Source organism: Acanthochromis polyacanthus, chromosome 17, assembly GCF_021347895.1.
Source record: "Acanthochromis polyacanthus isolate Apoly-LR-REF ecotype Palm Island chromosome 17, KAUST_Apoly_ChrSc, whole genome shotgun sequence".
Classification (NCBI taxonomy): domain Eukaryota; kingdom Metazoa; phylum Chordata; class Actinopteri; family Pomacentridae; genus Acanthochromis; species Acanthochromis polyacanthus.
The window spans coordinates 9,782,735-9,806,334 of NC_067129.1; the positions used below are offsets into that span (position 1 = coordinate 9,782,735).

A 23,600-nucleotide genomic window follows, 5' to 3' on the forward strand; every position below is an offset into this window, starting at 1 on the left:
TTGAGTCTTTCCAGATACAAAAAAATAAAATAAAACATTTAAAGAGAGACCATGAGCGCTCCAATAGAACCGACTGCGATATTTGAAGCTTGCACCCTTTCCACTAGGTTCAGTCAAAGCAACAATCCCCTACGCTTCATTTAAGCTCTTGCTTTTGTACTGTCATACTTTCCCACCACGGCCTCTAGGTTCTCACTACAGACTGCTCAATTCAAAGTTTTAGATTTTTAGTCTAGAGGATAGAGTGGGTAGAAAAAGATCTGTGTAGCCTCCAGGCCTGAAAAGTGAAATCAAAGCAGAAGTTTATTAAATCTGCATTCTTTTTAATGGCCATCAGGGGGCGATGCATCCAGTTGCACAAAGATAATCTATTCTGGGTAATAAATATTTTTGTTTTGTAAAAGTTGCCGGTGTCCAAGATGCATGTTACAACCGATGCTCCCGACGGACATCCAGGAGTTTTCTAGCGTGCAAAGCTTCCACTGAGACTGAGGTTTGTGTCCAATATCAGTTCATTATTTTTTTATTTATATTTTTTAATTTAATTCTTGTTTTCACTTGCTGTTTGTTAAGTTTAAGCACCAAAACAACATTAGTTATGTTGCAAGGTAAAATTTTTGTTACCTAAAAGAAGCAACAGCAACAAAACCTGGAGAGAACATTTTTCTCTATTTCTAAAGTTACAGTTTTTAATAGGTCCATTGGATTAACCTGTGTGTTAAAAATGGTGCTAAGGGTATCCAGTTCATTGAAATCTGCACTGGAAAAGTGGCAAGTTGGGACTGAGACTGGGCTCAAGAAGTTTGAGAAAATGACTCAAATTCTCACGTGAATTCTTACCTCAATAAACTATTTCCTAATGAATTCTGGTTTCAAGTGTTTAGTTAGTAAATTATGGTCCCATTTATAAGTGGCAAAACAGGATATGTTTTAGGGCACGGCTTCTATGTGATTGAAAAGTGGCTACTGTGCATGTATGCGTAGTGTCCTCAGGTTCTCAGTAGGATCCACTACTTGTCTGACACATTTGGTTTTAAAAATCCAAGATGGCGATAGTCAAAATGCCAGACTCAAGGTTTCAAATAGTCTGTAAACTAGTGGGTGACAGAGTTATCTTTTATACACAGTCTATTGTCTAGAGGTGAAAGATTTTCGTGAGTGAAAATCTTTAAAAACCAATTACTTCAAATACTCGGATTTGTGATTGTGCAGTGTAGTTTTACAGGGTTTGAACAGGTGAGCTGGTGTGCTCCAGCTGCAGTAAGTGGGACCACCTGGGTGAAGATAGAGATGTGGATTTCATATAACTGCACATTTTAACAAAAGCAATGGTCTACAGTTACATTCAAGTCATTTAAAGGCATGAAGGACATATTTTTATAGAAAAAAATATTTAACTTTGTAACTGATACGCTCATTCCGTCTGTAGGGTTTAGTCTATGACCAGAACGGCACTTTCACTGTCTTCATTGTTGACTTAGACTTAAGTATTTCGTTGCTTCTGCATGTGTAAGTTTTATTGTTCTCAAGCAGCTAAAATTCACACTTGAAATCAAACGACAAAGTGATTATCACTCCAGTCTGCAGCTTCCCTCACCTTCCAGCCACAAGCAGCTGTTTGCAGTGAAAAAGCACTAAAAACCCGCCATTAGCGACGAGGTCAGATAGTTAACGAACAGCACAGCTGGAAATGCCTCTCAAACCGCTGCCCTGGGTGGATCTGGCCAGATGTTGAAAAGGTGTAAATGCATCCAGCATGCTGAACCTTAACGCCTCCTGAGTGGAACAAAGTCAGTGAGCAGTCTGTGAAAACAGCCTCTACGGTGTCGGATCCTGTGACCACAGCAGTAGAAGCTGCCGCCGTCATTCTGTCCGTCTTATTAAAGTGGCAGCAAAGGGCACCTTGAGCGGTTAAACATGCATCCGATCGAACACACTGCACACTGAGCTTGTTTTTCTTTTTTCAATAAATATGATTTATTCAGTTTGCCATCCCTCCCTCTGCAGGAATCTCTGACTCCAGGGCTGCTGGTGAACTTACTCACTGTTTATTATTATTATACCACCAATAAGTATCTTTATTATTATCATCATTAAATTACCCAGTACATACACGTAACTATTCCCAGCTGTTCCTGCTCTCTCCCCTCTCCAGCGCTCTGCTTTTACCTCAACCCTTCAAGGCAGACAAACATCCACCCCAAGTCTGGTTCAGTTTGAGGTTTCTTCCTGTTAAACGGGAGTTGTTGTTTTTTTTTTTTAACCGCTGTCACTAAGTGTCTTCTCAAAGGAGTAATTGTCGGTTTCTCTCTGTAACACTTTCCTGACCCAACCAAAGTGCCTTGAGATGGCGCGTGTTGTGACTTGGCAGTGCAAAAATAAAATCAAACTGAACTGAATAGCTAAGCAACAGAAGCAGGGGATTATTTTTTCTTCATCTTTGGCATGAACCTAACAGCTTCAAGTGCATCAGATTCACACTCCAAGCGACAAGTATAAATGGGGCCATAGAGAGCCAGACTAAAAGTGAGACTTCAAATTAAAAATCCCAGCGACATTTGTAACTACATTAATGACTAAAAAGTCCAGTCTAGGCGTCTTTTGGGTTGGAAGCAAATGCTGCATGGACACCTCAGTGAGAGGCATCAATCCAGGGTTAGACCTGAGGCCAACACGTGTCAGAAGCTACACAGATGCTGCATTCACTGGTTCTGGGAAACATCGCCTTGAACCCATCGCCACACGCATGCAGGAGGACTTGACTGAGCCACAGTGTGTTTAAAGATAGGACCGTGCACAGATAGACTGTGATCAGGGGTAGGACCTCAGCGATAACCGCAGCTCATTTCCATTTACTGTCCTTGTAGCCTCGCGCACATTCTGCAGATAGAGACAAACTGCATATTCACCAGACTGAAGCTCCCACATTCCCAGAAAGAAGATATGCCAACCTCACCAGCAATCCACTTCACTACTGCTTCTTCGCACGTCACATTCAGATAAAGTTCTCAAAGGATAATAATAAAAAAAAAAAGGAAAAAAAAAAAAAAAAAGAACTTCTCCTAATCTCTTTGCTGTGTCCTCCTCTGTCCCACAATGCCTCGGGGCTGGCGAGTGCTGCAGACTGACGCATCTCCATCTTAAGTCTCAATCACCAGCAAGGCTTTAAGTTGGAAATGACTTTCTGATCTCATGAAGTCCTTTTTTAGATTTGCTGAGCAGAACAGAGAGTTACACTCGCTGAACCAACTTATGCCAGCAAATTAAAAAAAAACAAAACCCTGATTCCAGTTTAAACCTGCCAAGATTTTGGAGTGAAGCTGACTCAAAAAGGGAAAAGAAAAAAAAAAGCTGTCTCTTTAGAGATTTGAACTGTGTGGGACTATTTACGTTAGCTCATCAAGAAGTGACACATGAATCTAAAGCAACCTTTAATCATTCTCTTAATTCCTTTCACACTTTGGCTGTAAAATGCGGTTGATATTAGTAAACATCAAGCCACGACATTTCATGTACTAAGTCAGATTTTGTTGTCTTTAAATAGTGATAATTAGAGACTACGGCCTCACAACACTCCGAGCAAATGAAAAAAGATAGACAGAGATAAATGGAATAAGTTGAGCGAACGGTGACACTGGAATAAAAAGATCAGCGTGTGCATGTTTAGCTTCCCAAACCTCCACACACAGCGTGGCAGGCAGGAGATGGTACTGATGGCGCTCAGAGTCGGGAGAGCTGGCGGCTTGCTGCCAACATAAATCAGTGTCGTGCCCTTGAGCCACACCTTAGTGAAGACACACCACTGAAGCAGTGCGCCTGCTTTTAGGAGTGCTTTTCAGGAGTGTCTGAACAGATACTCACAGCGAACAAGCAGTTTGCAGCGTGGATGGACACATTTAATTTCAGTGACTTATAAACCAGCTGTGCATCTAGGAGCTGTGAAATCCTTCATTGATCAGTGAAATGTGAGAGTTTTTAAACAGGGTTTCTGCCGGATTCAAGAAATAAAACCCTTTCAAACCACACCGAATGCAATTTAGCACTTGTTTTCATAACAGATCAGTCAAAATATGGAGATACAATAGGAAGGCGGTGATAAGCAGGATAAGAAGCAGGAAATGGCTGGCTGGATGAGCAAACGAAAGATAATGGATTCCTGTAAGTTCATTTAGATTCTGCTAAAAATGTCCTTCATGAGACAATAAGCTTCAGAGCTCTGAGCAGCAGTGACAGTGTTTGCTACAACCCCATAAAAAGTATCACTTTGTCTGAACACACAAACACGGCCCTCCAGGGGACACGAGGGAAAAAAAACCAAACATCTCATGTAAAAATCGGTGTGTATGGATTAATAAGCCACGTGCTCCGAGGAGTTGTGTTGGAGCTGAGTCACTGAAGAGAAGTAAACAGTGACAAAACTTGGCATGTAACTTTCTCAACACTGTTCATAGGTGTTTAAGGTATGCTAAGAATCACATGCAAAAACATTTTAACATCTTCTGTGATGTTTTTTAAGGAAACCACATTCAATGTTGGCTTACAGACTTTTCTGAACATTTACAGTTGTGCTCATAAGTTTACATACCCTGGTAGAATTTGTAAAATGTGCTACATTCTTTAATGAAAACATGAATGATCAGAGCAAATACAATTGCATGACAATAAATAGCTTTGTCTGAACACCAGCCCTAAATGAAAGAAAAATGTTTCCATTAACAAAACATATTTGCTAAAAAATAAAGGACAATATTTCACAAATTTGGCCAGGGTATGTAAACTTATGAGCACAACCGTATATACCTTGTTCTAAAAATAATGATCCAGACAAAGACACTGCTTTTATCAAATGTCCTTTTAATCACTTCTCTTGCTGGACATTATTTTGGAAGCCTAGAAAGCAAAACCGAATGTGTTTTCTTTTTAAAATATACTTTGAACAAGGAGAAGACATTGTGAATACACTCTAAACATGCATGCCTTTTAAAAACAAACCAAAAATTAAATAAACATGACTCATCTACATCTTATTCAACTAACACTGAGCATCACCAACACACATTAAAATCAAAGACATGAGTCACTTTTAAGAAGAAACAGAAACAGTGTGACTTTAGTATGTATGCAACACGTGAGACTTGAAAATGTACGCAGGTCTAAAACACAGTTCTGTTAACGAACAGTCAACCCACTCTAAAATGTCAAAATGGCATTAAATTAAAAGGTAAAAGTCATTTCCATAATGTTTCCATAATTTCACAGCGGGCCTGGTGAAGGACGTGAACAACTAAATATCAGTCTTTTGTTTGGCTGCCATTAAGTCAGATGAATCACTGGTCGCCCCTCTGCTGCTTCAGTCAGATACGCCGTTATCTCACAGGTGGTAAAAGTCAAACACACAAGTCACAGACCAGTCAGAGACCAATCGAAGACATGTTTAATTACCAGGCAGCCATTTGGATGACTGGGATGCAGTTCAGCTCGCCAATTTGTGGATGTTACTGAGCAGTCTCCTGCTGTATTCCCTGTGGTTGACCGGTAGGACTTCCAATACAGTTACCTTCACTCGACACTCATCCTGAAAAGGGAAGAAAAATCGCAAGTTAAGTGCAGCAACATGTGAATAAAGAGAAGTATCTAAGCTCTACAATCAGCATACATCAGGAATACTAGACAAACTATCTGAGCCTAACTGATACTGGATTTTCTGATCAGAGTAAAAAATTGTCATATCAAATAGTATGTTAAAGGATGGGATCTTTGTGTTGGACCTGTCCAGGAATGTATTTCAAAAGCTAGTTAGCAACTTGCAGAAGCACAGCGTCACTCCGCACCACAGTTTGCTGCATGTGCTGCAAACAGCGCTGAGTGTTGGGAACAATGGAGTCGGTACCGCTCCGCTGGACAAACAATGTGACGACACCGGTTTTCGCACTGGTGCATAGTGGACAACAAATACGGTGACAGAGATTCATCGCTGAATGGCCAATATCGACCAAATGATGCATCGGTTGGGCTCCAAATGGATTAATCTACCAAAACCAACAGGCACATGGGAGCGTTGTCACCAAACCAGTGTAAAATATGTCCTCTAATGGGGAAAACTGATGGCAGCACTGAACAATCCGTCCACTAACAGCTGGCCTTTCGTGCTCGCTGATGTGACTTTCTGTTGGTCCTAAAATCATTTCAGCACACCTTCATAGGTAAAAGCAAAACAAGTCCTTCCTGTGTTTTGTTTTCCACATGCACCAGTCTTAATCTCCCCAAAACAGCTGGTTTAAAAGCTGTTAGGAAAGTACATCTCAGTGTACAGTTTAACATCAGTTCCTCTGGCGAGCGTGCGCCATGGTGTCCAGCCAAACTGCATAATTAACAGGATATTTAATATGCTGGTTTTGGTCTGCATTGCTTACTTATTCTGTTTTATTTTGGTTGAGAATGTAACATAAATGTAATTAATGGAAGTGCTGCTTTTTTAATGATGTGAAATGTTTAAAATGTGCTAGAAATGAACAAAAACATCTTGAAGAATCCATTGCTTGACGTCACAGTACCCGCTCCAGATACCACGGTAGATAAAGACAATTTATCAAAACAGTGAAGAACCTGCTAGAGGACAGTCAGACAAAAATAAGCTCCAAATAAAAAGAGAACATTGATTGCCCCTGATCATGATTAGAGCTTTTAGTAAAGCTTAGATCGTCTGCAACCAACGGAAGAGATGGAACATAATTTGGAATTGACCCAATTTAGGTTCAAATTTGGTTTAAAACCCGGAAACTGAAAACACCTCTATGATTAATACAATTTGTGCGGGGAACAGACCATGAAAGGTGACATTTTCAATTTCGAAAAGTGAACAAAAGCAGGACGTTCAGCTCCGTCACTGCTTTTCTCTTTAATGAAAAAGATAAACAGTGATAAAAACTTCATTCTAATTCAACTTGCATATTTTAGTTTGAATTTTCAGGCTGAAAAGACAAAAGCAATGCCACATGGAAATGAGTAAAATATACACGCAGATATAAGAACTGCCACACTATTCAGTTCCAACAATCTGTAGCAACAGCCACCATCCACGACGTACATTTCATCTTATACCCCATCAAATAACGAAGACGTTTCTCATGACGACACAAAGTCAGAAACTAATTTCCATTCTAATCACAGTCACTCTTAGAAGGATTAATCCAGAGATCATTCATTAATCAATTAGCAATTCAGCCAGCATAACCACCATCAAGGATTTAACATTTGTCCATTATCCTATGTGATTCCACACCTCTATTAGTATTTTCAATTTGCATCTACCTGAGGATTGCAGGCAAATTAAACGATACGGGGGGCCATCAAGATGGAGGTTCCACTTGACAAAAGGTGACAGCTTATTTAAAAATAATGGTCTTCCAAATGACGGGGTACTGTGAGAAAGGCTGCTTGCTAATTTAATGTGCGTTGACTAATATTCCAATCACATCTGGAGAAAACAATTACTCAGTGGCCTAACATTCACACCGTTCTCCAACTCAATTTCAGACGGCGGGGTGAAGTGGGGGGTTCTTCCCTGAAGAAATAAACCCAACATCACACGAACACACTGAAAAAACAAACAGACACAAACGTCGAGAGAGATGCTACAAACAACGAGGAAATAGCGGCCTCACTGAAGCCACAACCTCAAAGAGAATTAATGAGACGCTGTAATGTAAATGACCAACAAAATGACGTAAAAGTGAAAGTCCCCGCAGAGAAATGAGAATAATGAACCTGTAAATAATAGTGTAAAGAGATGACCTGGATGTGAAAGAGACAAATTCACAAAGGTACCTTTAGATTTTAGCTGAACTAATGGCAGGGCTCTAAAGATATCTGAAAACATCAAGCTACCATTTTGAAATATCTCAACAAATACTGGGTGATATTGCCACAATATGTTGTACAGATTTGACATTAATGGTTCCCAAAAGATGGATCCTGCTGTCTTCAGTGGTCTTTAAACATCTCTAGTTGTCACGTATCCATAAAAAAAGTCAAGATAGATTGCCGTAACAATTTGTGCAAACACATCTTAGCTCCCAGATAATGTTTCTTAAAGACTTTGCTGATTCCTCGACTATTTCTCAAGGGCCTCCATAAATTTAACATTTATGAATTTTAACATCCCTGCCTCAATACTGCAAGACTGCTGTAGACATGTGTTCAGTGTCTTTGTTAACATGTTAGATGCACACAAAGAAATCTACTCTGCATATATCATACTAATTATGTAAACAGTCACATTCATCAGGCTTTGAATGGCAGCTCTTTGAAATGCTTCTGTGTACCATCTACACCAGAAGTGAAATTCAGCCATATGCAAAGCTTCTCAAACCGTTTTCACACACTGAGGACCAAAATGTGATGCTGATGAAGATTGCTAAGAGTGTGGTTTGTTGATGATGTAACATGACTGTGCTATGTGTGTTCTTGGCTCTCAATAGCCTGTCTCTTAACATAAGGCAAGAAAAGCAGGGCCTCTCCGACACTAATGCATTCCATGAACCAAAATCAATTCATTCACTTCACGCAGACAGATGTGCTCAAGTACACGAGCGCAGATATATTCACACACACGATGGAGGGCTCCTGCAGATAACAGGTGCACACACATCTGTTTATACGGCTTCATACGTTATTAATGGAGCATCCTGGATTTACTGTAAGACAAATAACCAAGCAGTCTGAAATGGATTCAAAGGCTGACCAAGATTTGAACTTAATTACTGCATCTAGCCACTGGCAAGACGTAGTGTTACACTGCATACCAATTTGAGAAAAGCATCACAATAAGCTGGCTTTAAAATTATACAATTTACCATTTTATTTATATAGGTACTTTAAGGAATGACAGTATTTTAGCAGAAGTTAAAGACAGTAGTTTGCCCATCATGCACAGATTCTCCACAAAGTAAATGCACAAAGCCTACCACCTAGCTAGATTTTTTTGGGTGGAAAAAAAAAACATTCTGACAAAGTTTCAGTGGAAAGCTACTTATTTATTCATGTTTTAGTTCCCATAATGTTTTCTTTCAAGGTAGGATAATGTTCTCCAGATATGTTGTTACATCATCATGCACTAATATTCCTAAAAGGTTTTCTTAATGTTGCATTGAAACATCCTTCCTTTGTCAACATTATTCTATAATGTGTTACCTTAGCAACATCTCAATACATCCTCAAAACATTGCAGGCAAAATGTTCTACCTGTGTTATATGTGTCACAATATAGGAATCTTTTATAAAAGATGATCTGGCACCGAAGGATTCGATAACATCTTGAAAATATTTTTCGATCCTAGTTTGGGAATGTTCTGCATTTCTTTTCATAGAATATAATCTGTGGTGCTTCGCCCTCCAAACATCTGTTGCAGTTTATATCTTAATGAATCTAAAAAAAAATAAACACCTAACAATCCCTGTAGACACCACAAAGCTCTTTTCTATACGAATAGAATATGTTTTACCTACACAGACTGAGGGAGTCAACACATACGAGTTACTAAAACATCACGTCAACACATGACAACTTGTTCAAAGGATTCATGGAGCAAATGTGATGGATAACATGTTTACACAACCTCCATTTTCTCAAATATAAGTCAAACAGGCGTGATTTATTTTGGGACAAGCAAACATTTTCTACCATCCGTGTTTGATGAGGTAATTAAAGGAAATGATAACTGCTTAATTTGGCTTCCTCCTTGTAGTCAAACTTACCCATGTCACAAACATTTTTACATGTTAAACACAGCGTTCACACTTGATTATTGTTAACTCACAGGATACAGAAAAAAATCTGACTTTCATATGTATGCAGATCAGCAACAACAGCTCTAAATGATGAACTGAATTCCTGCAGAAAGCATGAAAGTGGGTGATTAAAATGCGCAAAGTACGGCTCGTGCTCATCTCTGCAAGGATTTATCCTTTTACAAGCAGCTGTGTTACATGTGAAAATGGAGAGATGTGAATGTGTAAAGAGCAGATCTTAATGAAGACTTCCAACAGTTCTGCTGGAAAATGGCTGAATGCAGTTTGGTAAAATGATTCATTCTCATTCTGTGGCCTCCACTGCCTTGCACTGACATGTCAAAATATTTTCCTTTTTAGAATAATTAAAATAAAATAAATTTTGAGTTCTGTGTTCTGTCATTTATTATTGCATTACCTTTCTGGAGGTTTTAAGTTTGTGCTGTGCTATCATTATCGATATGTTTAGACAGGTACCATATTAAAGTCAGAGATATGGTGACAACTTTTACACAAATGCTAATTTGAATGTGCAAATGTGCACACTCATCTGTACTCAGTAAATCCACTCCATCATCTGAATGCTATTTATTGCCGCGTGTAGGAGAGTTTCTGATCAGCCTCATGTGCTCCTGCCTTTGTGGAGCTCCACCTTATAAAAAAATGACAATTAAGATAAACTTGTATTTAATTTCAGTGGGTTTAGACTCTTAAATACGTCCTGTACACTTGTTTATCTGTTTTAGGTATAAACCAGATAATAAAGGAACATTTCAGCAGCTGTCATATATACTGACATCTATCAAAGTGGAGAAAGTGACGGTTTCATCTTTATGCCAGTCATTGCCGTGCTAGATGTACTTTGTGCATTCAGAGATCACTTCAGTGTGGCTCATTATGCCACAGTAACTATCTAAAGGAATGTTTTAAAATATTCATGCTGTTGCCCCAATACACATAAAAGTCACTTCTTGTGTGGAAGAACATTACTTAAATGAAAGATGTGTTTGCATCAAATGTTAAAACTTTCCAGCCGCCAATGTTCTCACACACAACAATGCCTATAAGGGGCCAGTCCAAACAGAGGTGTTTCATTAATGTTTGAACTGAATCTAACCCTCCCTCCTTCACATCATTCTAATAAATGAACTTTTCTTTTTTGTAATTTTCTGAAACTGACAATATGGCAATCAAGCCTACTCTATGCAGGGATAAGCCTGGTGTGCAGAAGAGAGAAAGGTAGGAAGGGAGCTTCATTTTCTTCCCTGAATTCTCCTTTTTCATTCTTTACACAACTACATATCACATTTAATGTGTATGTCAAGACCAACACTAATCTCAAAATGTGCACTGTCATCTGCATATTTGAACAAATATGAACAAATCTGCCCTCTCTATAACAATCGACATTCATTGTATTCTACCTATATGCTGATGATTGTAGACTATATATAATTGTCTGAGAAGTGAAGCAAATACAAAACCCACTTAAACCTGCATTCTCTCTAATTATCGTCGAGCTGCAAACAAGTCCAATTGCATAGAATAATACAAGAAAAACACCCTTAATTCTCCATTAATTTATGAATCAGTAAACTATTTCTTAATGAGTTTATGGTCTCAACTGGTACTATAAAGTCTCTTTTAATACAGCATGAAGTTCATTTGGTAAATTATGTTTCCATTAAGAGCAAAATAGACAATAAAGCAGTCGGTGTGATTAGTGTCCCAGGTATTCTGTCGCATTCCCCCCTTGCATATCACATCTGGTTTTAAAAACACCAAGATGACAACAGGCAAAATATCAAACTCAAGGCTTGAAAGCAGCAGACCATTAACCAATGGGTGACATTCATCTTAACACCAATAAGTCAAAGATTATGACCACCAACAAATAAAGTCAACAGTGTTGATTATCTCATTACAACATCATATGTCACGGTCGAAAATATATTGAAGACTCGGTGAAGAGTCGGTTCCCGTACTTCATGTGTTGGATGTGGCAGATAAAGGCAACAGGAAAAACCAGAGCAAATTCTAAAAGAGCCAATCAATAATGGCCAGATGACTAGGTGAGAGCATCTGCAATGAAAAGGCCTGTGGAGTACTAGTACTGATCAGGATAGATGAGTACCTGGTGTTTTGAAGGCTGACAGAGTACAAACCAGATGCAAAGAGTTAGGCACCAAAAGGCTCATTGATGCACAAAGGACATAAAGCATACCTCCTCTGGTCTGAAATAACTAAGTGGATCCTGAGTACATTTGCACACAACATTTTTAAATGAGGAATGTGTCACAACACACAGAGCATCACATTCTGCTGTAGCCACAAGACAAAGTGCCAGCTGTAACCCTCTGCAATGTCAAAAGAACCTAGGAGAGAGACCTCAGAGAAACGGAAGGAGGTCGTCTGGTCTGATGGCTCCAGTTTTCTTTCCATTACATGGACGGTTGGGTATATATGTGCAGTTTCCCTGGGAAAATGATGACACTCGGAGGCACTGTGACAAGGTGACAAGTGTGCAGTGATGTTGAAGACTGTGATGCTCTGGGAACGGTCTGTTCGAAAACCTTATACTCAGGCATTCACATGGATTTTAGTTTGACACGTTCCTAATTAAACACTACGGCAGACAAGGTACAAATCCAAACATTCGGATCTCAAAATAAATATTTGGATACCATTGTCATGACCGAATATTCGGATGTTCAGATATTCGAGTCCAGCCCTAATACACAAATATACTCCTTTTAAAATGCATGCATAACACTGCTATATATTCTATACATTTTGCATTTGATATTAAACAAGTAGTAATCATTATTTATATTGTATTCTACATTAACAACAAGCATACCAACTTCAGTATGTCTCTGATATTCAATAAGAAGAGTAGAATGTCACTACTAAGCATTTCTTCTGCACAAAAATACTTTCATTCCTATTTGGGCAATAAGCATACAGTATATTATTTCTTGTTTTGCTTTATTTGCTGACTTTAAATGGGTAATCATCTGTTTCCTACTCTTCTAAAGTGGTTCTTGTGTTGCTATAACATGAATTTCCCTTCAGGTAATCTATGAAGTCATATCTCATGAGTCACATTATCAGTAAAAAAGTAGAAAATAAATCTTTTATAACTCGGTTACACTTGCAAACAGGAAGCATGACTGACCACTGAAACACCAATTGTGTAACACACAGCTACATGCTTGTGTGGTTTCGTATTTATAGCTGAAGACTGTCTTTTGAGTGGGTTGTGCTTGTTAAATCTAAAAACTGATAGTTTGTCATCTCTGCTAAAATAAGACAAACTTGAGTTTGTGTGGAAGAAAAGTTCTTACTGCAACTTTAAAATGTGATGCTCAGCACAGTTCTTTCTGTATGTCCATGTTAAGAAACATGGCAAAGCACAAATTTTGTAACTTAATTAATCTTGTTAAGCTCTGACATTTCATTACATTGTTCTATTTTCTAAAAATACTGTTAGATGTCTGATCCTTCTGTCTTGTGTCACACTCCCAAGTCTGTGCGAGAGAACTGAGGCTGAGGTAGAAGACAAATTGGAAAAGTGAATCACAGACTCTCTCTTCTGTGTTTGTCTTTTTGAATAACACAGTAAATTCTGACTAACAGCCACTGAAAGTACATTCTGAATACAGTGATTAAACATTGTGTCGAAAATGTATCTGCTTTGAGCTCATTGCCTTGACTTTGTGGAATTCTGAAATGATTAGTTCGACATTGTTTGAAAAACTCAGAAAACCCAGTTATGATTTGATTTTGGTGTGTTGGTGGTTTTGACATCAATGCCTAAAACATTCATTTGCACCTGTTTTGCAGTTGTGCTTCCCTTTACGTAGGCACAGGAGTAGCTTTGAAGTGCGATTAGCAGGTGAGCCTATTTTCCATATGGAGTGCTAACTGGAAGCAATTTATATTAAATGCTCCTAAATTAATTAAACAACAGGAATGCTAAATTGAATGAACACATCTATGTCTTGGCCCTGGCATGTACTGCCAACAACAGGCTTTAATGACAAGAGGTTGTTGAGCCCTGTTATGAAACATATTCACGTAAAACTGATTAGGTATATTCAGTATAAAGCGGGTCATACTTCTAACCTGCATTAATGCTCAGGCCGTTATGAATGTGGTAAAGCTGCGCAATAGATCATTTAAAACTGCGGCTATGACACTGTATAATGTTTTCCATTTCTTATTTCCATTTTTTGCCAGGCAGGACTTCTGGACTGAGATGACTCTCAGTTTGTGTCTCAAATTTGAGCCTAGATTGCCATGAAATTTGCTGTGGATAATCGTGGTCCTCAGAGAATGATTTACACACATTCATACTCCCAAGGTGATCAAGCGTTTGTTTGGAATGACCATGACTTTTCCTGTAATGCAGCCCTGAGGACCGCATTTTGAGCTCCACCACTGGTAAGGCTGTAATAAAAGCAACATCATCAGAGTGTTGTTTGTTCTGTCCAACACTTCTGTATTGTGCAATGTAATCAAAATTCCAGCCTACAGCATGTGCCAGTGGTGCTTCAGAGCTTTTTTCCTCATAGATGGTAAGTAGCAGTGGTATGCCGACATTTACTGTAAACAGTCAGGCCGACTCATTCCACTTCACGTGTGAAGATCCCTCTTCACTGCAATAACCGGCACTATATGTTAAATTAAAGCACAGCTGCAGGAAATGTTCATTCCTGTGTAGAGACACTAAAAAGCAGGATTTTTACTAGACTTTGAGCAGTTCCTCATAGAAACTGTTTAACATTTTTTCAGATTATGACTTATGAATGCTGCATAGTGTTCCTTGTAGGTTTTCTTGAGGTCAGGACACAGACTGTTCAGAGCTCATCCTACATCTCAATCATTCCACTCAGACTCTCAGTATGTGCCCCCAGTAGCAAATTAGCCTCTGAATAATTTAGCTAATTAGGCTTAGACAGACAATAGCTAAATGCTAATTAGAGCCTAATTAAGAGAAATGAATGCACAGCTGTATTTGTTTTCTGTTATCCAATGTGCACTGGCTATATAACAACTCCCTCGTCACTCTGGTACTAACTGAAATGGATTTGGATTCATGTTGTGTGACTGACAGTGTATTGTGATTACACTGCGTTCGTATATCTTGTTTTGTGGTTTTACATGCTTGGGATCTCAGTTTGGTGGAAGATAAAAAGCCATGATGACTCAGGTTTTGCAAATTCATAGATGGAATGCACTTCACGAATTAAAACAACACACCGCAATGTATTATGCATTAACACCAGGGGATGGGGAACACAAAACAGTGAAAGTTCACTTTATCGCGGTAGAGTTCACTGCATCTTTAATTTTTGTCAATCAAGCAACCTCCCCGAGCACCTTTATATTATTAGTTGCTGCTAATCAGTAAATATCTATTAAAGCTTTGATTTTAAAATTGCAAGCTTTCACATCATGTTTGTAACTATTATTCTTAATGTGTTACTGGAAAATATGTACAAGTAAGTGAGTGATACATCAAATACTAAAATTTCACAACTGAAATTCGGTCACAGTCATATGAAAAAAAAACTGCTCACACACACACAGCTCAGATTGATGAATTGTATCTGGTTCTTATTTTTTGGTTGATTGTGAAATTGATCCTAAATGAGAACATTTTCAGGTTTTTACAACAATGCTCCCTGTGTGAAAGCCTGGTTATTTTGAAAGCCTATTTTTCCTGAACCATGATTGGTGCATGGGAAAAATGAAACACCTGCTGGTGCATTTGTTCAGAACAGCGATAAGAACAGCTGTTTCTGACAGACATGCACTGCCCAATAAGGGCTGAATATTCCTGCAAGATCACTGAAAAAATGCTTGCAGGACAATGATGACCACCATTGTGTGTCACTATATTACTGCTCTTTTACTCCAGGGAAGATAAATTATATTGCATTCTATCAAGCTGTATTGTGCTCCCATTTAGAGTGACTTACGTTGTACGTCTCCAGCTTGGCTCGGTTTTTAAAGATGTGAGTTCTGAAGGTGGCTTTCTGGAAGACTTCATCAAATGCATCTTCGTCCTTTGGAACACAAGCACACGTACACACAGATGTACATAAAACTAGGTAAACACAAATTCAAGGGCGAGCGGTTTACAGGAAGTAGTCTGTTATAGTTAGTCCTGGAAAAACTGCAAGCACAATTTTCCTGTCAGATGTGAACAAACGACTTAAAGAAGAGCTGTGTGTGGTAGCGTGTGCATGTGTGTGTGTGTGTGTGTGTGTGTGTGTGTGTGTGTGTGTGTGTGTCTCACTGTGTCTCTAAGCTGTCCCAGTGCTTCTGCACTGTGGCCTAACAGGACCTCAGCCGTCTCCTGGAAGCATGTCACCCACTGGTTATCCCCGAAGTCTGCTAAGTTGGCCTGAGAGTCAGATGGACAAAGATAATGAGGGGGCAAACAGATTGCTTATACGTCTGAGTGTATGCATGCGTTATCATGGGACATTTTAACATTCCTCATCACTGCATATGTGACAAACATCACTGATGAGTAGTGAATGCATTCTGCACTTACAGAAAGTAAGAGTCTGTATTTGAAGTTGGGGAAGTCTCGGTTACACTTCTCGCAGCGGTACAGTCCATTCTGTTGGTCAATGACTTTCTTGTTGCAGTCGGCAGATGGACAGGCCTGGTACAGACAATTCTCCTTGCGTATGTACACCACTGTTGCTATGCAGCTGAAATAGTCCGCCTGAAAATAGAGAGAGGAAATCTAATTATGAGGACACAGCTTAATCAATAAAACTACAAAATCACATCAAACTGCTGCAATTCGAATGTCTCGGCAGCTGCAGTTAATTTTCAGGTGCTGCCCCCTTACAAAATATTGTGCTGTGGAGTCATTTAACCTGCAAATGAAATTACATACTTGAAAAATCTTTTAAACAAAAAAACAAACTAAAATTTAATCATGGAAAAGGCTTGTAGTGCATTTGTATATTTTATGTCTTACCCTCCTGAATAGAGAACATGAAGTCGGCACTTTGCTCAAATGTCACGCCACCTGACTCAAATCCTAACCAGACATGTTTCGATGCATCACATTTAATGTCAAACAACTGCAGCACATTAAAATCAACTGTAACAATGAGACTTATTCTGCTGGAGCTGAGAGCCGAGACAATGTAGCACTGAGTCACCAATTAATTAACACTGGCCTTTAAACGCATATCTTAAGTTACTAAAAATGTGATAAATCGACAGAATACAGCACAAGCACCACAGGAGGAAGGAACTCATGGCAGAGGAATAGTCAGAGCAGCAGTGCTAAGGATCATCTTGCTTCCTCATTTAAGTGGCAGCTTTCTCCTTTGAATGTATTAGCGGTTGCTTGTAGTGCTGGCAGATGTTAAAACATGAAAATAGCTGTAGCTGTCCTTATGACTGCCTTAAAGTTGCCTTGTTTCATTAAAATTTCACAACATCCCATCTGATTCCTTTTTTGGAGTCTTCGGCTTGAAAAAAGTAAGAGCTACCAAGATGTCTGCATGAAGATTTCAAGCTTATACCACATTACTAACACAAAGTAGAAACATGTTTTAGGCTGTATGTGAAAATAATGTGCATCCTGCAAAAACAGCTGCATAAAAAAGCTTGGACACCACTGGGCAAATTACAAAATGTGTAGTTTTTTTCCTTTTCTAAGCAGAAAAGAGGTAAATAATAGCCCTGCAGTAAACCACAGTTAAAATGGATCTTTCATTAGTATTAATGCAATGCTACTTTATTTAAAGAACTTAAATTAAGAAAAGCAACAACAACAAAAACTGTAATTGTGCCATGTACAAAGGTTGATGCACTTTCTCCAAATCTCACAACTGATGCACAATTATCATTATAAATTGTCAGCTGATGACATTTCCAAAGCTTATTGAAATATTGTGGTATTACTCAACAAATCCATGCTCCTCTGAACAGCTGAAGATCTGAACATAAAGCTAAGCGACACCTACAAAGGACAAATCGTATCCTCAAATTACTGCAAAGCACCTGCAGAAAAGATTCGCTAACACAGGCATGGTGGCCCACTGTTCCTCTCTGCAGTGTTGATGCACTAACAGGGTCGACGTGAACTAGTCATTAGGAAGCAACTTTGCAAAATAACTTGAACACCTGAAGGAGCAGCATTTGGTGAAAAGAACACCTTGCCAACTGTGCAGGTGTGGAAATATTCTGCTTTGGGGTTAAATGGTAGCCAGTGGTCACAGAAAGACGGTACAGATAGAGGGAAGAATGGATTCCACTAAATATAATCAAATTCTGAGTGCAAATGTCATGCATCCAGAGACCAAACATAGAAAGAAGGCTGCTTCTACAACAGTACAATGATGCCACAATTAGTGTTTGTCTCAGATTTTTAAATTCAGAAAATAAGAAGACATTACCATTTTAAGAAAGGCTCATATTTTATTGTCTGTTTGCTGCAGGGGCTCCATTTACTTCAAAAATCAACAAATATGTAATTTGCCCAGGGGTGCCCAAGTGTTTGCACACAGCTGTAACACTGCCAGATGCAAGTGTGACTACTCCACTCATGCACTCACAACAGATAGCTGTGGACTCATAATCTTAGAAAGTTCCATCAGAATACTTTTAAAGACAGGGCCTCTGTACAGTTGTATTGCCTTTGTACTGACAACAATCTGCTACTTTCCACTGAGCACACCCATTTAAAACCTGGCACACTTTAAGATGCATTTTCTGCTTAAAAATAAACAGAGATTCAATATGTACCATCTTTGTCTAATTTTGAGCCTGGATGATCAAAAAAAAGAAACCCTGTCCCTGCAGAAAAATTGGATCAACTCCTTCCATCTGCATATGCCATCAAATTAACAGGATATAAACAGGTGCGGTTTTACAGACTTAAAAAAATGCATGTTTGTGTGTGCCAGGAGAGGAAGTCTGAGCTTTGCAAAAATCTGTTCAAAACTTTTCACAAGCAGCAATCTTAAAGGTGTACAATGAATGGACCAGAACAAGATATCTCATCAAAGCGTTTGTTATGTAGGAGGCAAGAACTTCGTAGATGAAAAAGACGGCAGGTGGCACAGGCCGTAAGAACACAGTGAGTAATCACTAGTTCACATTACAATCACTCTTTTCTGTTAAGGCATAAGAGAAAATGACCACAGAAGTAGATCTCGTGCCCGCCAAAACTGAATTGGATGCCTACATTCGACGCTCATTCATTTATGACTTAACTGATAATGGGGTATTGTCAGCTGGATAATGCTACCATCAGGACAGAATATGTGCAGGAATGGCTCATGATAATGCTGTGATACGAGTTCTTCAGTACAGACAAACACAGCAATGCTAGATAGAAGCATTTTGAATGAATAATCTTGTGTGGATATTTGTTCTAATTCAAATGGCACGAGTATTCTTTTGGCATTTCCTTCTATTAGCATTATTGCCATCGTTAAATGATAACTCAAATGTCAGGAAACTAAAGAACAAATGAGGAAATTTTGGGAGATGAAGATGAGCAAAAGTGCCTTTTCTAGTGTAAGCAGTTATAAGAATAAGACGCTTAGGGTGAAAAGAGAAATATTAAATAAAATTAAAATAAACTCTGATAAAACTTGGCATGATCTGCAAAACTGTTGCCAACGAGCCAGTCCAGCTGGTAGATGCATGCTGTTTACACATCTCTATTTGACTTCCAAACAATCTTGGAACAGTTTGAAAAGAGAGCAGAGGGAGTTTGAGAATTCTTTGCATAATAGATGCAACATGAGACGAATCTCTCTCTCTCTCTCTCTCTAATACAGAATTTGTGCTAATGTACATGCACACACATGCAGGCTGACATATACACATGACTACTATGCAAGGTTATATGACTACTATGCAAGGTTATATGCAAAGACCCAAACTTGTGCATTTGCAATACAGATACAATGAGCGAAACTTCTTTCTGTCATGAATTTAAATTAAAGTGTACATAGTCAAACAGAATCAAATTAAAATGCAGCGATGTTGCTGTAATTTAAACCGATATTAGCACCTTAGGCGGCAGAACTCACACTGGTAAAATCAACAGCTAAAAAGGAAAGAAATGCTAATTCTGAGGGGAAAAGGCTATTCTCTCATCCTGTGGAGAAGCACGGCATTCGATTTACATAAATATAAATATAAAGAATGCACACAGCAGATGAACTGTGTCTCATTGGGGAGAGGCGCACACGTGTACGAGCTTGCACGCCAGCAAACATACGCTTCAACACAAAGTGATGAATGTGATATACATGCACATGGAAGGAACCACAGAAAAATCCTTTTTCCTAGATTCACCAGAGGGTATTTCTTCTACCAGGAGAACAGGCCTTAAACAAGATGTTGGAATTACAGCCAGAATTTAAAATGAAATGCTTTAAAATGCATTCTAAACAACAACTACAAGCTAGAGCTGGGCCAGACTCATTACTAATGTTGGCCTAAATGAGTCTATCAAAGACTCTTTCTAGGATGCCGGCCAAATTCACACACACACTGCCTGAGCAATGCTGTTCCTTCGTTATGCAGCCCACACACTCTGTAAAGTGTTTAGTAAGAGAATTGAATGTGAAAAGGCCATTGTGTTCACTGCATCCCTTGTGAGAAGCCTGATGTTGTCCTGTGTCCCCCATGACCTCTACAGATACTGTCAGTCAGACTTAGAGCTCTCTGGCACTTTTTTCCCGCTAGCGAACACTGACTCAGAGCCTCATAATCTGTCCACCCATCCATCTACCCAGTACCCATGCCACACAGCAAGTACCCTTCTGAAACACTTAGCAAGAAGGTTTTTTTAATTAGGAGATTTTCTCCCGTAAGCAACAGCCCTCTCCCCCTCAACACTCCACTCCCATGTTTCCGCCTGCGTGCCTGCCTCGTCACATTTTGCAGACTTGGGCAGATTGGAGCGCTGGAAGGCTGGAGAGGTGGGAAGGCGATGGGTGGGGAAGATGGTAGGAGGGTGGATGTGACAGGAAGAAAAGTGTAAGATGCTTTTTTAAGGGGCTTGTTGAGGGCTCCTCATGTTGGCAAATGCTACTGTCAATGTGCGGACAGAGGTCAGCGGGATCCAGACAATAGTGATTCCATCAAAACTAGATAACTCTAAATAAATCCCAAAGCATTTGTCATCATCTCTCCCCTTCTCCATCTGTGCTTTTTCTCTCTCTCGGTATTCCAGTGTATACACAGAAGCCTTGGGGCAAAGTCTTAACCTTAAGCACACTGATGAGAACCTAGAAGAGCAGCATGACTAACGCAGCACACAAAAACAGACACACAAATGCAAGAATACGCGCTTAGACTTACCTAAAGATACACACACAAAACATACTCAACATTCTGAAAATAGTTTTCATTCTTATCACACCAAATCCCTGTGTCACCTTCTGGCACCTAAATGCAATTAAAATTTGTATGTGGAAGGGCAACCAAGTGAAAATCTACTTCACATAATTGACATGGCCGCACATGCCAACTTTAATGCTTGTCCCAAAACCCCAACACACACACTGCTACATTAATTAGAAAAGGCTTGCACACTTCCAACCACACAGAAACACAAACAGAGCCAGAGTCACGCACATGCATGGAGCCAAACAGGTAGAATGTCAAATCAGGCTCCTTGGAAATACAAACCAATGATTTCGATTCTATTATTATAACCAAAGCAGCCTTAGAGTATGTGATAGACAACCTTCTTAAAGCCTTTCAATTACAGAAACAGCTGGGGGTACACGGAATAGAGAGAGAAGAAGGCAGACGAGGGGACAAGACAAAGAGAATGACGGAAGAAAAAGGAAAAAAATTGAATAACATGAGAATTTCTCGCTTTTCCCACTCTTTTCCACACATCTGCCAGTTAACTTTTCCTATCTGTCCCTATTTCTCAACACCCCTTGTCACTCCTTCCCCTTAGTCACCACACACTTTCCTTCTTATTTAACTCTTTTTTTCTGTAGTCTTGCACCCTCCCATCCTTCAGCCCAGGTTTGTAAGTGACATGAAGTTTAAGTGGCTCTGTCTGGTTTTTCTACTCGTCTCTCACTCTCCCACATTTTCCACTCGCGCTACTTCCCCTCTGGTAATGTTATGCCCTATAGGCTTCCTCCACCTCCAACACATAATTAGAAATTTTTATTAGAAACGACATTGATCTTGAAGCTACCCGTAAGTGGCTTCCAATTAAATGCGAGGAATGAGGGAGACTCGTCTCAGATAAACTTAATTAATTAGATGGAAAGTTTAGGAGTGGCACATTCCACTTAGATGCACTCTACGTTTGGTTGAAAGCATGATAATTCTGTGCAATGACACCTCTTAAAATGGCACATGGTTCAATTTGAGAGTTCTCTCATGCTCCTCCAGTGGCGTCCGGCAGTACTGCTAATATATGAGCATCACTATCTGCCTCCCACAGCAAAAACAAGAGAAGCATGACTCTAATCCATGAAGTCATAGCAAGGCACAGCCTAGAGCTGCTCTGTTTACAATGAATGGAAGACTGACTGTGGATTTGTGTTTGTCTAAATGCTTACATTTAAATGAGACTGAGGAGCAGTGAGGTCCAAAAAAAAAAAAATCACTAAATCCATGTCTGTTTACAGAAAATCTTCTTTGATAGCTTTTAATAAGAGGCCATAAATCTCTGTGACAAACACGTTACGACCCTGTGATGTTGCGTAGCAGGGGTTGTTTTTAGCCTGCCTGTTGTCAGTTCAGTTCAGCTCAAATGGCTGTATTGATGACATATTGAGACAGAAGTGCAGATACAGTGTACTGGTGTTGGAAAACACTGGGCTGGTGTGATGCAGAGAATAGTTGCCTCAGCATCAGCTAGAACTTCTTCTTTGTGTGCCTGCTGCTAGCTAGCTCCTTAACTTTGAAGAGAGAAGAAGGGAGGCGAATGCGTAAGGCTCCCCGCTGCTAGAGCACAGCCCCTCGACCACCAAGACTCCTGCAGTGCCTCCCTGTGGCAACACATGGCAACTGGGTATCATGTGACCCAGGGCTGAACTCCATGTGCAGCTGCAGTTTGCGGCGGCGGCGGCGGCGGCGGCGGCCCGAATATTCGGATCCGTTCTAGTGGTTCGTGCGGCGGCGCGGCAGCGGAGACGGCCCGAATAGTCGGATCCGTTCGTCTGGTCTCCCGGGTCCACATTTTGCCCTCGTTTAGTCTTTAGTAAACTGAAGAATTCCCAAACACCGGTCTTCAGCATCTTGTCTTTTGTTTATGCAACGAAGTGAAGCGTGACTTGGGGGGGGGGGGGGGGGGGGGGGGGGCGGCGGCGGCAAATATTCGGATACCAAAATTAATTAATTTTGGTATCCGAATAGTGCCGTAGCGAACGAATATTCGGATATTCGCTATATCTGTGTCCAGCCCTACTAAATACAGCATTATCAATTGCTCAGTGATTAGTTTTTCTTGCAAATTCAGCAGAATAGACATTTGGTCCTCTGATACTGTTGCTGTTTTAAACAACAAACAAATGATACTGTCTGCAGAGGCAGTTGTTTCACATGCTACTGTGACACAGGAGGCTATCCTAGATGATAGTGGCTTTCAGTAACACATGTGCTAGTCGGAGTTTATTAAACATCACATGATACTTTGTCATGGTGCCCCTTTACCAGTTGAAGTCCCACAACACTCTCTGCTTGTTAACACACAACTGCCCAACTCATTCGGTTGCTACTATGCAGTAAAAGGCTCAACTGGGTGGCATAACCAGGGACTCTGGCTAATCTACAAT

At 39.8% G+C, this 23,600-nt stretch overlaps 1 protein-coding gene across 2 annotated transcripts in view; it reads right to left on the bottom strand.

The window, feature by feature from the left end:
* Positions 1-4,833: 4,833 nt before the first annotated feature.
* The window catches only part of LOC110953178 (replication protein A 70 kDa DNA-binding subunit-like), a 46,563-nt gene continuing 27,796 nt past the window's right edge, over positions 4,834-23,600 (bottom strand). For both annotated transcript variants that reach the window (XM_022197048.2, XM_022197047.2), the window contains exons 14-17: positions 16,358-16,534; positions 16,097-16,204; positions 15,777-15,863; positions 4,834-5,575 (exon numbers count right to left, since the gene is read on the bottom strand). In XM_022197048.2, the coding sequence (XP_022052740.2) occupies positions 5,474-5,575; positions 15,777-15,863; positions 16,097-16,204; positions 16,358-16,534 (474 nt within the window). In that variant the 3' untranslated portion in view covers positions 4,834-5,473. The remainder of the gene's footprint in view (positions 5,576-15,776; positions 15,864-16,096; positions 16,205-16,357; positions 16,535-23,600) is intronic.